Source organism: Danio rerio, chromosome 19 (assembly GCF_049306965.1).
Source record: "Danio rerio strain Tuebingen ecotype United States chromosome 19, GRCz12tu, whole genome shotgun sequence".
Taxonomy (NCBI): domain Eukaryota; kingdom Metazoa; phylum Chordata; class Actinopteri; order Cypriniformes; family Danionidae; genus Danio; species Danio rerio.
The window spans coordinates 22,788,526-22,803,742 of NC_133194.1; the positions used below are offsets into that span (position 1 = coordinate 22,788,526).

General features: G+C 33.4%; 2 protein-coding genes across 5 annotated transcripts in view; both read right to left on the reverse strand.

Moving 5' to 3' along the window:
• Window positions 1-15,217, reverse strand: part of pals2b (protein associated with LIN7 2, MAGUK p55 family member b) — a 349,623-nt gene that overhangs the window by 329,298 nt on the left and 5,108 nt on the right. The gene's annotated exons all lie outside the window — the stretch shown is intronic.
• Window positions 286-15,059, reverse strand: dazl (deleted in azoospermia-like). 4 transcript variants are annotated; one of them, XM_005170072.6, is made up of 10 exons: window positions 14,957-15,059; window positions 14,251-14,367; window positions 14,038-14,129; window positions 12,572-12,623; window positions 12,411-12,477; window positions 10,733-10,863; window positions 10,542-10,622; window positions 3,712-3,762; window positions 2,479-2,549; window positions 286-1,471 (listed from the first exon to the last, which is right to left on the reverse strand). In XM_005170072.6, the coding sequence occupies exons 1-9, from the start codon at window positions 14,957-14,959 to the stop codon at window positions 2,505-2,507; spliced, it is 639 nt and encodes a 212-aa protein (XP_005170129.1). In that variant the 5' UTR covers window positions 14,960-15,059; the 3' UTR covers window positions 286-1,471; window positions 2,479-2,504.

Consider the following 15,217-nt stretch of genomic DNA (forward strand, 5'->3'; position numbering starts at 1 on the left):
CAAAGCTGCACTATACAATACGCATTTTATCTTAAGTTAAAAAAATGTTACTAGCTCACATCAAACAATTGTGTTACTCAAAAATACCTATAAACAATCAAAAAAATATTTAAATGACATACTGTCTACAGATGTCTGGTAAAATAAAAAACTAATTTAGTACAGCTTCTAACACACAAATTTGTTAAAAACAACAACCACCAACCAATAATTTCAGAGCTCTATGCTGAGCAAAAAACCTCTGGACTTGAGTCATGTAATCGCAGTAATAAGTCTGAGACAACACCAAATTAATTAAACTTTATTTTTTATTATTAACAAAAACAGCAACATCGTACAATGCCAACATCAAAATCCAAAACATATATACACGGGCAAAACCCAGAGTACAGTGATTAGAAGCAGCTCTCATAGCAAGGCACAATAGAAACCACAACTCCCATGAGCCGATGGGAAATGAGGAAATAAAAGAGAAATTTCAATACAAGTCTGTCAGAATTGGGTTTTAAAAGAATCTGATGAATGTGTCCCCCATAAGAACAAAAAGTGTTGCAACACTATGTACAAAGATAACAGTGCTTTGTGTTTAGTAAAACACCCCATAACTCTTAGTAAACTATTAAAACCACAATTTAAAAACAAACAGTCAAACAACAAAATGAACTGGTGTGAAAAAGTGCTGGAAAACCGAAAAATGCAGCATGACTGTGTTCACAGTGATATCAATATTCCATCATCGCTTTAATTTAAAACAGGTCAGTCATCCTGTGACCTGCTGTGACTTACGGGCAGAGTAGAAAATTTTATTTTCAATTTTGAATTAATGCAATCATTTTATTTACACCTAATAACTGCGCTGACAAGAAAACCAGCTTAAGAAAGAAAAAAGAAAAAAGTACAGTGATAACCGATGTAGCAAGCAGATGTATAAACATAAATCAATAAAAAAGGAGGGGGAGCCACTGTACCCTAGTGTTTAACAACCAAATCAAAAAAGTTTGAACATGTGCCCTTGTGAAAACCCCAAAATCAAACTACTATAAAAGGTGAACACTCGCTTGAACAAGCAAACTGAACATTGCTTGAAAACACACTGAACGCAATCGAACAGTTACCTAAATGCATATGGTGCATTACTAACAATGAGTCAAACTTTAAAATAATGAAACAAATAAAATATAAATACACATTCGTGAGCTTAAAAGTGTCTTTAAAGTTAGTTGGCCATGACGCAGAAAGGAAAACACAGACATTACAAATAAATGAGGGAAAAAAAAAAAAAAAAAGCAAACAAAGCTTGTCAAAAGTCAGTGGATGTGAGGTTAAAGTATATTCATCCCGTCATAATGTTGTTCCCTCAAAATACACCTTCACATCACACTCATGCAGACCCTATCTGCAACGGTGTGTGAAAACACACAGCCAATGAAGTCCACTGCTCCAAGTTGCTCTCCCGTGCTTCTTTGGGCATCTACCTTAAAAAGAAAGAAAGTGGCCAATAAAAACGACAAAAAAAAAAAAAAAATAAATAATAATAATAATAATAATAAAAAAAGAATAATAAAAAAAAGAATACATTTTTTATTAAACTACCTTCTCATAGGGCTGCACAATATATTAAGCGCAATGTGTAAGTCTACAAAAGTCACAGCGCAGGATCTGTCATTTTGTGCTTGGATTATAGTTAATCGGCAGCACAGATCAGAATACATTACCAGTCAAAAATTTGGGGTCAGTAGGACTGTTTTAAAATAAGCTTCTCCTGCACACCAAAACTGCATTTATATCATCAAAAATACAAAACAAATTGTAAAATTGTGAAATGTTTCTGCACTATAAAATAATCATATATTCCAGTGATTTTAAAGATGATTTTTAGCTTTATTACTCCAGTCTTCAGATTCACATGATCCTTCAGAAATCACTCCAATATCAATAATAATTATTATTATCGTTACTATTATTAAAAAAATACATAAAAAAAAAAAAACTTTTAACCTGTTGTGAACATTCAGAGTACAGAGTAAGTTTAACCAAAACAGAGAGAATGTTTATCATTTGCATGTGTTTTAAAAGACATTAATATACAACAATTCTACTGAATTATTAATACAATGCAGTCTATGCAGTGTTATTTTACATTTTACTATTCGACTTTTTTGGGATACATTTCTTACATTTACTCTTTGCTCCATTTTATTTCTATTGTTTATTATTTTTAATTTATGAACCACTCCCTACAAAATTACCACGGTCAGTCTAAATTCAACCTTTCTTTTCAAAGTAGCACTATTAAACCATCTGGTGAAATTATATATATATATATATATATATATATATATATATATATATATATATATATATATATATATATATATATATATATATATATATATTTTTTTTTTAATAATAATAATAATAATAATAATAAAATAATCACAGAAAAAATGCCGCAGTGTCACCTCCTCACAAACTTACCAAGAAGTCTGTGCTAGTAGTGAAGGCTACATAAGGGTTAGCAAAGTCTGCACTCCACAATCCACAAAATTCTGAAACACAAAGTTACATACATTTCTTATAATATTGATGAAGCTTCAGGAGGATACAGTATATTTATTTCACAGTAAATCGCCACTGCCATCTAAAGGTTTGAAAAAGCACAACATGACCAAGTTAGACCAATTATACTACTATTCTATAGTAAAATAGATCTCTCAATGCATTAGTAATGATGATAATAATAATAATAAAAATAAAATGTAACACTTTACAAGAAAAGGATCATAAGACTTATTCTGCCACATAAGCACCAAAACACAACTTTGAGAAAATAAACTGATTGTGAGCACTTGAGCATCTCTGGCCTTAGGATCTGTACCATGCACCATAATGAAGCCAGTACCTATTGGTACGCTGCACTGACAGCTCTTCAAACATTATTAAAATGCTAAAGGCAGCAGTTTTGGACAGGATTACACAGTCTTCTCAATGTAATTTCCTGGGCAAGGCAAGAACGCTAGACTAATCATGGTTGTTTAACATCTTTGTCCAGTTATATGGCAAGCAATTACATTAAGACCAAATTATGTTTCATATATGCACAAAAGAAAAAAATAAACATGCAACTCCACATACAGAACTATGAAATTGTATTATTTATTGTTGGGTTCCTCATTTAGATTTCCCTCTGGATTAAATAATCTATTGCTTTAATAAACAAGAAAAAAAAAAAGATAGCTCTAGAAAGTATTATATTATTAAAGGAAAAGGTCAAGTTCAAGACCAGCAACTGTTTTAGACTAAATTAAAGGCTTACCTGGTCCTGTTGGTTTTAGCTTTAATACACAGTAAATAACTGGAAAGAGGAAATATTCACTCCTTTACTTGAATTTTATTATCTTTTAATGTAAACTTGTGAAATATTAATATTTAATAACTTTTATTCCTCTCAGAGAATGTTTGTTTTTAAATCATACATTTTAATAATTTTATTTTGAGGATATTAGTGTTGTTTTTTTCTAAATCGTATTGTATACTACAATGCATGGTCTTGTTAAACACCAATAAAAAAAAAAAAAAAACAGATTTTAAAATTGGAAAAGGGCACAAAGTTAGGTTTTCTTGGCATGAAAATTTAACTAACAATAACATTTCAGTTCAACAGAACTGAACCAACTGAACCCCCACCCCAAAAAAAAGACTGGAGCTGACCTGATTGACAAGCCTCGTCCTTTGCTCTCCACACCACTGTGGCAGGGGATACTAAGAGAAAAAAAAAAAATAAAAAATTTCACAATAGCAGACTTTCTCAAATAACATTTATTTTACCAATGGGTCTAGAAAAATGTGAAAAAGCATGATATCCCAGTGTCCTCCTAACCAAGGCTACATTTGCACTGCATGGTTCAAGTGACACAAATTACATTTTTTTCCTACCATGTGATACACCGAATAAGGACCACATATGTGTAAACAGAAAAATAAAATAAATAAAAACTTTAGATTCTGCTTTAGATCAAATTCAGGCATTGTTTATGTATAGAAATTGTATTTCAGAACAGAGTCTCAAATCTTGAATCTCATAAACAAGAACAAAAAATGCTGTGTATATGTGTGCATGATATATACAGGGTGGGCCATTTATATGGATACACCTTAATAAATCGGCCACCTTGGATCAAACTTTTGTTTTTTCAACAAAGAGAGAAAAACATGTTTTCACATATACTAATGTGCCACAAACAGGAAAATAGTATCACCAACCATTCCCATTTTATTAAGGTGTGTCCATATAAAGAAAAAGTGACCATCTTCTCTGCTACGTAGATATTAACTGTCAATCACTTAATGCTGTCAGATGACAAGCAACTACGATGACCATGGGAAATGCAAAGAGCTATAGTCTGAGGAAGAGGCAATGAAAAGAACCAGTTTGCAAACCTACCTAGAGTAACAAATAATGGCACCAGTGATTGTGATAGTGAATGTTGATCCAGCAGCAGTGTTTTAGGAGAGTGCTTGAAAGACTTGGAGTGGCTCAGCTGTTTAATGGCTTGAATAGTCCGCGCAAATAGCAGCTAAACATAAAATCTAACATTGCATACACCATCACCAAAGAAGCTTGCCTTTACCAAGTTTAAATTGATACTGTGGCTCATAAAAAAAGAACTGCATTTTAAAACCAGTTCCAAATGTCAAAGAACTGGGTATTCGATAATGCATGCATTGCGATTCAGTTGATCAATTCCTAACTTTTTCAGTCATTCTCGCACGGTGAATACCTGTGAGCATTTCACAGCTGTATCTATCTACAAGGACATGTGTTGGCATGGACACACTACTCACATTTCCACCCAGTAGCAGCTTTAAATGAAAACATTTCATCTAATGGAAGTAAAAGGCTACAAAACATTTACCAACATTCAGTACTCAATATTACTCATAAGCTGTGATTTTATAGTGTGTGTGAGACACTATGAGCGGTTGTTGTGCTCACATCACTGCAGCTAATCCACTTGCACTGTAGACAGAGCTCTGAAGTGAGAACTCTTACACACGGTCTACTGTCTCTTAAAGTAGACTCTACTTTAAAAGTAGAATCTCTTAAAGTAGAGAATTTATTCATTACTTATCAGTTTTTAATGGATTGTTGAGACCTGTGACAACATACCAGACAGCTAATATTAGGAATAGCAGTCTCTCACACTTAAAACATATTAAAAGGTGGTCACCTTAGAACTAAAGCTGTATCTGGCAGCTTGATAACATGTTCTACTATATTTAAACGAGGGATGCTCCAGTAAACAGTTTGCAAGCAGAAGAAGATGCACGTGCATGCCCGGGTTATACATCAGCAGCGATACAGCACATGAGCAATGTTTCCAAACTGCATTGTTAGTAATTCTTCTTACCATATCAGTTTTATACATTATTTTTATTTGTAAAGCTGCCGACCATTACATTTATGCAACATCCTTATTTATTCTTAAGTGAGGTGAGATCTTATACTTTGAGGGAAAATGTGCTCATGCCGGGGGTGTCCAAAATCCAAACTAGAATTCAAAAATCAGTATGCAAGAAGTACCCAGATGACCTACTACTTCCGGCGAGATTCTGGAGTGCGCATCCCATGCATGCTGTGCTATCCCATGATGCCCCGCGAGAGAATTCATGAATGGGAAGCGACGAAACTGACGAGGGTAGGTCACGTGATCTTGACAAAATGGCGGATGTAGTACGTCCAAATTCCATTCATACTTTTCACATTCATACTGTTTAGAATGCAGTTTTCTAACAGTAGTACGTTTAAATTCAAATACAGTACCTACTGAGTAGTAGGCAGTTTCGGACACAGATTAGTGTGTTTGATGGGGTTGGAGCTAAACTCCCCTGCCTTATGCAATAGCAAAGTTATATAACAGTTGAAACATCAAAATTGGTACTCTGTATCAGTCGTTCACCATGACAAGGAATTTATAAAAATCAAGATCAGGCGTTTAAACTATTTGCAATCTATTTTATTCCGTAAAGAAAGTGCTAATTATTTGACAAATTCTCACAGTTAAAAAGGATAGTTTAACCAAAATGAAAAAAAAAAAAAGCTGCCATTTGTTTCAAAGCGGATTTTCTTTTTTCTGCTAAACCCAAAAAGGTATTTTGAAGGAAGCTGGAAACCTGTAATGATTGACTTTCAAAGTATTTGCTTTTTTACTAAGGACGTCAATGGTTAAAAGGTTCTTCTTTCTTAACAGAAGAAAGAAAAAAAGAAGGTTTGAAACTGGTCAATTCCATGAAAATGTCAACCTTATCATGAAAAAATAAACTTTTGACCAAAATAACAAAACCTATTTAAATTTGCTCATTAAGGTCTATATTTTATTGTAATGATGTGCTCTTGTTGAATTTTTAAGGAAATTGGTTTGTTTATCCATGAAATATGAGGATTGTGCCAATGGTAAATTTCATTATAATCCAACCACATTTCGTGGTTTAGAAAAAGGGATTAAAGACTCACCTTTACCATGCTTTATGTTAACAGTAATCATTCTGCAGAAGGATTGGAGTCTGTAGTATAAATAATTACTCTTACTTTTTCATAACATTACTGCCCTTTTGATTTATGAGCTACATATTTAAGACATCACGCAGCTTCGGTCACGTGTCACGTCCGTAACGATTTAATAAAAAAGTTTATATTGTGGAATAAATATTATAACAAATAAAATGAAACTTTGTATACAAAGCCAAAATATGTCCATACTAATTATGATCGCCAACTCATCTCAGGTCTTTGCTTTAAACAACTACAATTTTGCGTTACGGAAGTGACCATTTTTGAACTCCTTATTAATATAAGCCAATGACTAGCGCATATTTGTTCATTATGATGCTGCATTACAATTACTGACTTACATTACATAACATCCATATGTTATATCAAGAACTGAACATTTCAGTTAGCTATAAACCATTTTAGTAACATTTCAAAAATAAATGTTTAATAAAGAGAACAACATTTTACATGCCATAATCTTGGCGCATAATCTTGGTGTTTTGGCGATGCAGCACCTTGTGTTGAAGCACTTCTTGTTTCTTTTGTAGATAGGGTAACTGACCATCAAATAATAGATCAAATAGTTAAGATACAATTTATGCCAAACTAGGAATGCTGATTTCGATTCATGTTGCCAATCAACAACCGCTCGTTAAGCGATATTAACCGTTAACAGATTAATATCAAAATATTATTTAATAAAAAAAATTGACGTGCCTATTTTGTCTGACACATTAAATATTGAATTTAAAATATTGATTTAGGTTATTTTAACATGCAAACAGCATACAGAAGGAGCATCTTCACGCACCTGCAGTGTTTTTTAGCAGCACAGAATAACTGAATAAACTAACAAAAATAATAAAATAAATCCTGCTCTAAACCTTTTTACTTAAATGACAAATTAGGATTACAAAACGAAAACATTGACTGAATACTTTTTAAGAATCGGCATAGACTGTTTGTCCAATCGTGTTTTTTTTTCTTCCGTCAATTAAAAAATATTAGGCTAGCTCAAATAGATTGCTTTACGGAAAAAATGCATTCAATTAATGCTCCGCTGTTATAATATTACAAAACCTGTCAACATTTTAATAGAGGTCATTAGTTTAAAAATTGTCTTAATTATGATTTATTAGCCTATTTCCTCTGTCTTACTTGCGGTTCATGTGCGCGCGCGCGCTGAGTATAGTGAAAGATAATGACAATGAACCATAAGGCTTTGAACCTATACTTTTTGTTAAATATAGGCTAAGGATATAACAATTTTGTTATTTACATATGATACTGTATTAATTTGCATACATGTTTTATAAGCTGTAAAATGAAAGCATCAGTTTGGTGCGAAGTTATCATAAAATATTTGGCTTTGTTTGATATTTAGATTAGGCTATGTAGGCTATTTAAAAATGTATATAAGAACTAATAATAACTGTTATTTTCCAAATGGAAAAAAAATGGTTTGTTGGTTAGTCTGCACTAAATCATCAATATACCTAGTTGAGTTTATGACGCGGCTCCAGGCTGCACAGACGACCAGCATCAGCGCTGGTTCGTCAACTCCTGTGTCAAACTGTGGGCAGAATATCCTTCTTTCATTTAGCTTCTTTGGCAAAATACATCTGTAAGCACGTGTGTTTGCACGTGTTACTGTTCTGCGAGTTAACAAATATGTTTTGCTCATAGAGGCCGATCACAACGAACGCACTTTTTCATTCCAGAGACGTGAGGCGCTCCGCAATGCATTTTAAATTGACAAGAAAAAAAGGAGCACGGTGCTCTTTGGTATGTCACTTTTGGTAACAACTGAATCAGCTGGTCTATTGTGCGCTAATGTTGCTGTCAATGTTGTCATAATTTAATTTTTAAAATAATATTATGAAATTCAAGATTTGTAAAGTCATACAACTTTGGATGACTTAAAAGAGCGACCACAAGTCTCTACTCCATTATTAAAAAGTTCGCCGTATCTTGACAACACACTTTGTCACCTCAAAGGAAACCCCGCCTCTGCTTTCATTTGGTTGAAGAATGAAAGACGCCACTGAGGTAACATGCTTTTCCTCTGGAGCTCACAAAGCGGGCAATGGCAAAACGCGAGGCGCGCATGCAGGGTGCAAAATCAATAACCTCCATGCATCTGGTCTTTTCCCATTGCTCAAAATGCGCACGCCGTGGGTCTTGCTGCAGGCACTTGCACAGGCCACAGCGGAGTTTTCATTTCATGCAGAGCATAAATATGTTTATTTTATTAATTAAATAACTATTTATAAAGATAAATTATCATAGCGACACAATTAATTTTCCAAGCCCTTTATCCAAAATCTAAGCACTTTCAAAGCTGGAAAATAGGCTATAGCCTACATTAAAAAGAAAACATTTTCAAAGATTTCAAGCACCCGGCAAATGTGCTTGAGTGCTTATTAAAATTATTTTACAGGCGGCAAAATAAGAATAAAATCTTGATATTGATCTAAGCTTTAACTACATTATAGCATTTAATTTGTTAGTAAATCGATAGAACCTGCAGCTGTAATGTCATTCAATATTTTACACAATCGGTTATAAACTATAGCCTAAAAATATAAACATTATAGTCATACATCGTACATGCCTGCAATTAATGGCTATTTTTCACAAAACCTTTCATAATAAAGTTCTCTCTCATATCCTGGTCCTCTGTTTAAATTTTTTCAACCTGTCCTGAAGTGACTGCCGACGAGAAAAAGAAAGCAAGCGCGAGTGGACAAATTAAGCTATTGACTAACACATTAACTAGAATAAACTAAAATAAACTTTGTCAAATATAATATTGCCATAACTGTGACACAACTAGATTTTGAATATTCGCCACGTAGACACGGTCTTGCGCACTAACAGTCGGGTAATGATTCAATTCAAGTTTGTCTGGAAAGGAGCCCGATAAACATAGGCCTATTATAGCTGATTATGTTTATTATTAATTCTATATTATTCAGAGAATAAAAGCACCATGTTAGCATGCACCACTGTTTACTAATTGAGTTTTGAACATTCGAACGTGCGTTAACCTTTAACAACACACATGCCATAATACGAATTAAATATAACAAGGTGATATCTATAAAAGTTTGATTAATTGTGCAACCTTACCATTCAGATGTCTCAGTGGTTAAAGTTTATTGGTTTACACACCCAACAGATATCCACAAATAGGTCTTTTGTCAAGTTTTGAAAGCATTTATCTGATTTTCATAATGTGTCAACTGTCAATTTCAGAGCAATCACGTCCGTAACGAAGACAAGTCACGTCCGTAACGATAGTTTTCCCTCATTAATGCAAAAATGAATAACTAAATTAAATGAATTATAAATGTCCCATGCAGAGCCAACCCTTATCCTTTTGACTGTTATAAACATTTTTGGCTTCTGCATTTTTATTCACAGAATTTTAACCAAGTATGTCAACTCACAAAACTCATGTCTTTTTTTTGTCACGTCCGTAACGCATTCATTTTGCCGTCATTTTAAATATAAAACACCTGCATAGACTGATATTTTTTTGATGCCTAAACTCCATGGTTAAGGGGTAATAAAAATATAAAAAGATATTTCAATATTCTGTTAACATATACATTCTCCGAGTATATAGGTTTCATTTTTTTTCTGCAAATGTCACGTCCATAACGCTGTAATCAGCCAACTATTTTAAATAAATAAATTAATTAATTTTGGATGAGCCATGCCTTAAAGACTTATACCCTACTGGTTATAGCATGAATGCTACAAAATGGAATTGAAATTGATGGGTAGAATTGGAACAGCTAAAATTAAAACAATATCCAACCCTAGAGTTATATAATGCCCTTGTCCAACATCTAATACAACTTGCTTTTAAAAGATGTAAGCTGGTCAGAAAAAAAAATAAACAAAGACAAAAATCTGCAATGTAAATGCAGCCTAAGAGGGCGTTTGAAAGCAATATCATCTGCGAATGGTGGTTATGTACCTGATAGGCATACGTGGTCTGTGCATAGTTCATTGGCACCTGTGGAACCATAATTCCTGGAGGACTGGAGTAAGAATAAGGCTGGAAAAAAAAAAAAAAAAAGATTTACCTCATCAATTCCTAATTTCTCCAAGTAACATTTTAATGCATGGTTTATAGACAAAAATAAATAATAAATAAAAATAAGTTACCTGCATGTACTGATTTCCTCCACTAAATACAGGTGATGGTGGGGCCAGGCCTGGAGGACAGCAGCTGCAGTACATATATGGGGGGGGGTTTACCCACTGTGATGGACCAATCATTGGAGATGACACTGACCCTGGGATTCAAGAAGGAAAAAAAATCCTGTGACTTTCATATTAATGTTAATACAGCATCAGAGTCAAACAAAATTCAAATCAATCAAATATTTTTTTTTATACCTCATCCGTTTCTTTTATTTTAAGACTGCTTAATTAAGGGTGTGGCTACTTAAGTGACAACTAGGTCTCACTGGTTGCAATCACGTCACTGGCAAGTCAGCAAATACATCGTATTTTAGTTGTTTTGTGGCTTACACAATTGGCTTTTGGAGATTTCCAACAATAATCAGATAATATGGCATGATGAGTGCACTCAACTGCGTTCACAAATCATTCAAGTGGCCTTCATTTCCCAGGTGAGATAAATTTATATACTTGTATACCATATATATACATACATGTGGTTTATTTAAAATAATTAATCATTTATAGTTTTCTTTAGACCTGTAATGTTCTCCAAAATCTGACAGATTGATTAGCGGTAGGCTATAGAACAGTCATCTGAAATGTTGTCATAAAGTGTTATGCTTGGATTTCATAAACAGCCTTGCATTTACTAACACAGACTATATTTAAAGTATTTGGGAGTAATTTGCTTTTCCTCATGTAGAAGAATGTATTAAAAACAGTGCTTAGTGGCTCAATGCATTACAACAGGGTTTTTAAAAGACGAAACACTTAATTGATATAGTGAACAACCAAGCACATGTGGTCGGAACACAAAAGACTAGCAGGTAATGAAGTATTAAGAATTTCTACCAAAGAAAATCTTTTTAAGCAAAATGCTAGCAGGCATCTGTAGCTCCGCCTCTGCCCTTTTTTGGTAACTCCCAGTTGGTTGGCCTTGCCTATTTGTAGCTTAATTTGCACTCTTCAGAAATCTATAGGAGAAGTCATGGATACTACGTCTATATCTTTTACGGTATATGATTTAAACCAACTATAAGCCCACATTTAATATTATTGTTTTTTACCACGTTTGCAAAATAACAATAATAGTAATAATAGAAGTATAATTAAATTATTTTACCATACAATATAAAGCATATACAGTCAATAACCCAATTTCTGATAAATTACATTGTTTTAAGTTACAATAATTTGAAGCAAAGAATACGGTCTAATTTTATTGCCATCTTGTTTAAAAAAAAAAAGAGGTAGTAAGTTTCAAGGGTAAATCTTTAAAATATAGTTCTGCAGAATTGTGAGAGAATCATGAGAAATAACTCAAGCAAAATAGTAATTCTCATTTTATCCAGAACCATGGAGCTCTCACACACATTAACAGAATATTACATCATTTATAAATATATTATTTGACCATTATATATTGTGAACTAAAGTTGTAGCTGGGCCTGCTATACAGTATGCAATTTTTTAATGGTGTTCAGTTCTGATTTCAGAATTAATTTAAAATATTAGAGTGAATCCAATATTTAGATCTATAACAAATCCTTGAAATTGCAGCAAAAATATTTTAGGTTTATTAAATGTATATTCAACATTGACATTTCCATTATGTTAGAAAGACCAAATACAAAGTGAAAAACAAGAAAGGACTCACGAGAACTTCGCTCTTTCATGATTGCAGGTCCCAGTTTGAGTTTTTTCCCTTTAAAACTGATCGGCTGCTGTAATAGATTTAAAATGTTTAAGAATTACTTATAATATATGCATTGACAGAAAATGTAAAACAAAGTCACATCCACATGTAAGAGACCTTACATCAACGATAGTCTGGATATCAACATCCTCACTGAAATAAACGAAACCATATCTGTAATAAAGACAACAGACAATTAATTAAAATGGGAAAAAATATATAGGCAGTTTGAATACAAAGATATTTTAATAAATTATTTAATGCAGCTTTTATTAAAAAGAAACTTTTTTTTTACTCCCCCCTCAAGTGGTTCGATTGATTTTTTTTTTTTTATTATTTTGTTGAACATTAGAAAATATATTGAAAAAAAGCTAAAAACGTGTAATTATTGACTTGCATAGCATGTTATTCCAACTATGGAAGACAATTACAGGTTTCCAGCTTTCTACAAAATATATTCTTTGGTGTTCAACAGAGGATAGAAACTCAAACAGATTTGAATCAAGGGTGAATAAATGACATAAGAATACAGTTTTGGGTGAACTACCCCTTATAATAGTTCTGCCAAAACTGAATTCTCAAATCACAGTGGACCTCTGTAAAATTATATTATGCAACTCAACGATCACAATTGGCTTGATAACATTAACGCCCACTCAGGCATGAGGTGACAGAATAAAGATGCATGTTTTTATCAAAATGGTTCTTCCCTGTGATAGTTCAAAAAGATACAGTAACTGCTATAAATGCAGGCATGACTTTATTCTGATAAATGAATTTGTGTCTTGAGCATGCAATCTGACACCACAAAGAGACTGGAAACTCACGCTCAATGCATGTGCCAAGAACTGTTTGCCCAGGTTATAGAATAAAGCTAATATTATGAATATTATAAATAAAGTTACATTTATTGCACATACTGATTGTTTTGCTTCATACAAAATCTACCCGCTCTACTCTACCCATAAACTGCTACCCACAGTGCCACCCTAGGTATGGGACGATAACTGCTTTCAAGGTAAACCGCAGTTTGAAAAAGTCAAGGTTTTAAAACTGTCAAAATTTTCTGCTTTATCGTTCCGGTTTTTGAAATAAATGTAGACAGCAAAAGTGAATAATTTAGTTTGACATATTTACTGTTCCAAAATATTATAAACATGTCTTAAAATAAAATATATTGGGTTTAAAATGGAAAAACGTTTTAGTTTTTACCCAGACATTTTAAAAAGAATATATTTTAGAGCAGCAATCACAATACTGTAAAATCGTAATATTTTTATCCAAGGACATCATACCGTGAGAATCTTTTACCAACCCATGCCTAAGTCTCACAGCAAGGTCCCAAATTAATAAAAGGGATTAAAAAAAAAGTTAAAATAATTAAACATTATAGTCCAATTAAACTAATCTGCATCAGAAAGCAAAAGTTTCACTGCATTTTCATCTGATTTTTGCCAGATGGAAACAAATCTGCCAACAACTAGTGTAGCATAAGCTGGTTGGATAAGGATTTGAGTATTTTTTTTAGTCTTGGAAACCAGTAGTTTTTTGCAGGAAATCTACAACACTCACTCACTCACTCACTCACCCTTTGCAAATTCCTCCTCGATAAGTGATGATTTTAACTTCTTTCACTGAGCCATACTTGGCAAAGAATTCCCTGATCTCGTTCTCATCCACCTGATAGAAAATATATCAGATTGGACAAAAGACAAAACACTATGTATCGTCAACCGTAGACTGAATCTGAAATCGTAAAGGCCTCAAAAACCGAATAGTAGTTTAACATGATCATCTTTACCTTCATATCAATACCGCCGACGAACAGTGTGTTGGGCGTCATTTTCCCCTCAGGTAAAATGTAACCGTTAGACAACTTCAGGGAGGACGGAAAACCCTGACGATGCTTCTGGATATCCTGTGTGTATTTTAGAAAACTTTCATCATCACATTCAATATACATTTGTTTAAAAAAAGAACGGACGCTTCGTGAGCACAACATAAAACAAAACTAGGCCTCAAAACAACCAGACGGTTATTGAGATGCATAAAAGGAAAAACGATTACCTGTGAATACAAACCACATATCAGGCACACGGGTAACTGAACCCCCTGAACCATTTTGAATGAGAAACAAGGCCACGCGTTTTGCTACCTAAGCTTTTTACAAAAACAAACCCCAAAGTCCGTCGAAAAGCTAAACGAATAACGCTAACGTTAACTTTCTAAATGCTCAATCCACACGCGGCCGAAACCGGATAGATCCCGAACACGGTCTTATCGTGTTTCTTCATTAGGCAAGCTGGGCATTTAGGGTAAAAAATCTTAATTGGACGAATATTTATGCTCTCCTGACAGATGCACATAATCGACCGCGGGTTGATTTCTGATGGCGATTTGCCGCGCGAACTTTTTTACAGGAATAACTCGATAATGTTAGCAGCGAATGTACGTGGAATGCAGCTGAAAGTGTAATAATTAATTTATTTATCAGTTCTGTTACTTACCATATCTAAAATGATTAAAATATCAAAATAAGTTAATGAAATGAGCGGCTCGCTGGGTCAGTGCCTCTTGCTAGATCTGCAATAAAGCGCCACTCCCATTCTCGGTCCTAATTGGAAAACATCATACCAAATATGGCGAATATTAAATTTAGTAATACGGATTAACTTTATTTTTTAAATCATTATTCATTCATAGCTCAATTACTAAATGCACAAATTATTTTACTTTTTATTATGTGATTTACATTTCAAGAATCTAAA

Excerpts from the sequence above, each read along its gene's own strand:
- dazl (XM_005170070.6), bottom strand. The coding sequence starts at position 14,570 with ATGGTTCAGGGGGTTCAGTTACCCGTGTGCCTGATATGTGGTTTGTAT. Across the intron at positions 14,368-14,516 it reads TATGTGGTTTGTATTCACAG|GATATCCAGAAGCATCGTCA; the intron begins GTAATCGTTTTT and ends AAATACACACAG. Across the intron at positions 12,624-14,037 it reads CGAGGAGGAATTTGCAAAGG|ATATGGTTTCGTTTATTTCA; the intron begins GTGAGTGAGTGA and ends TCTTTATTACAG.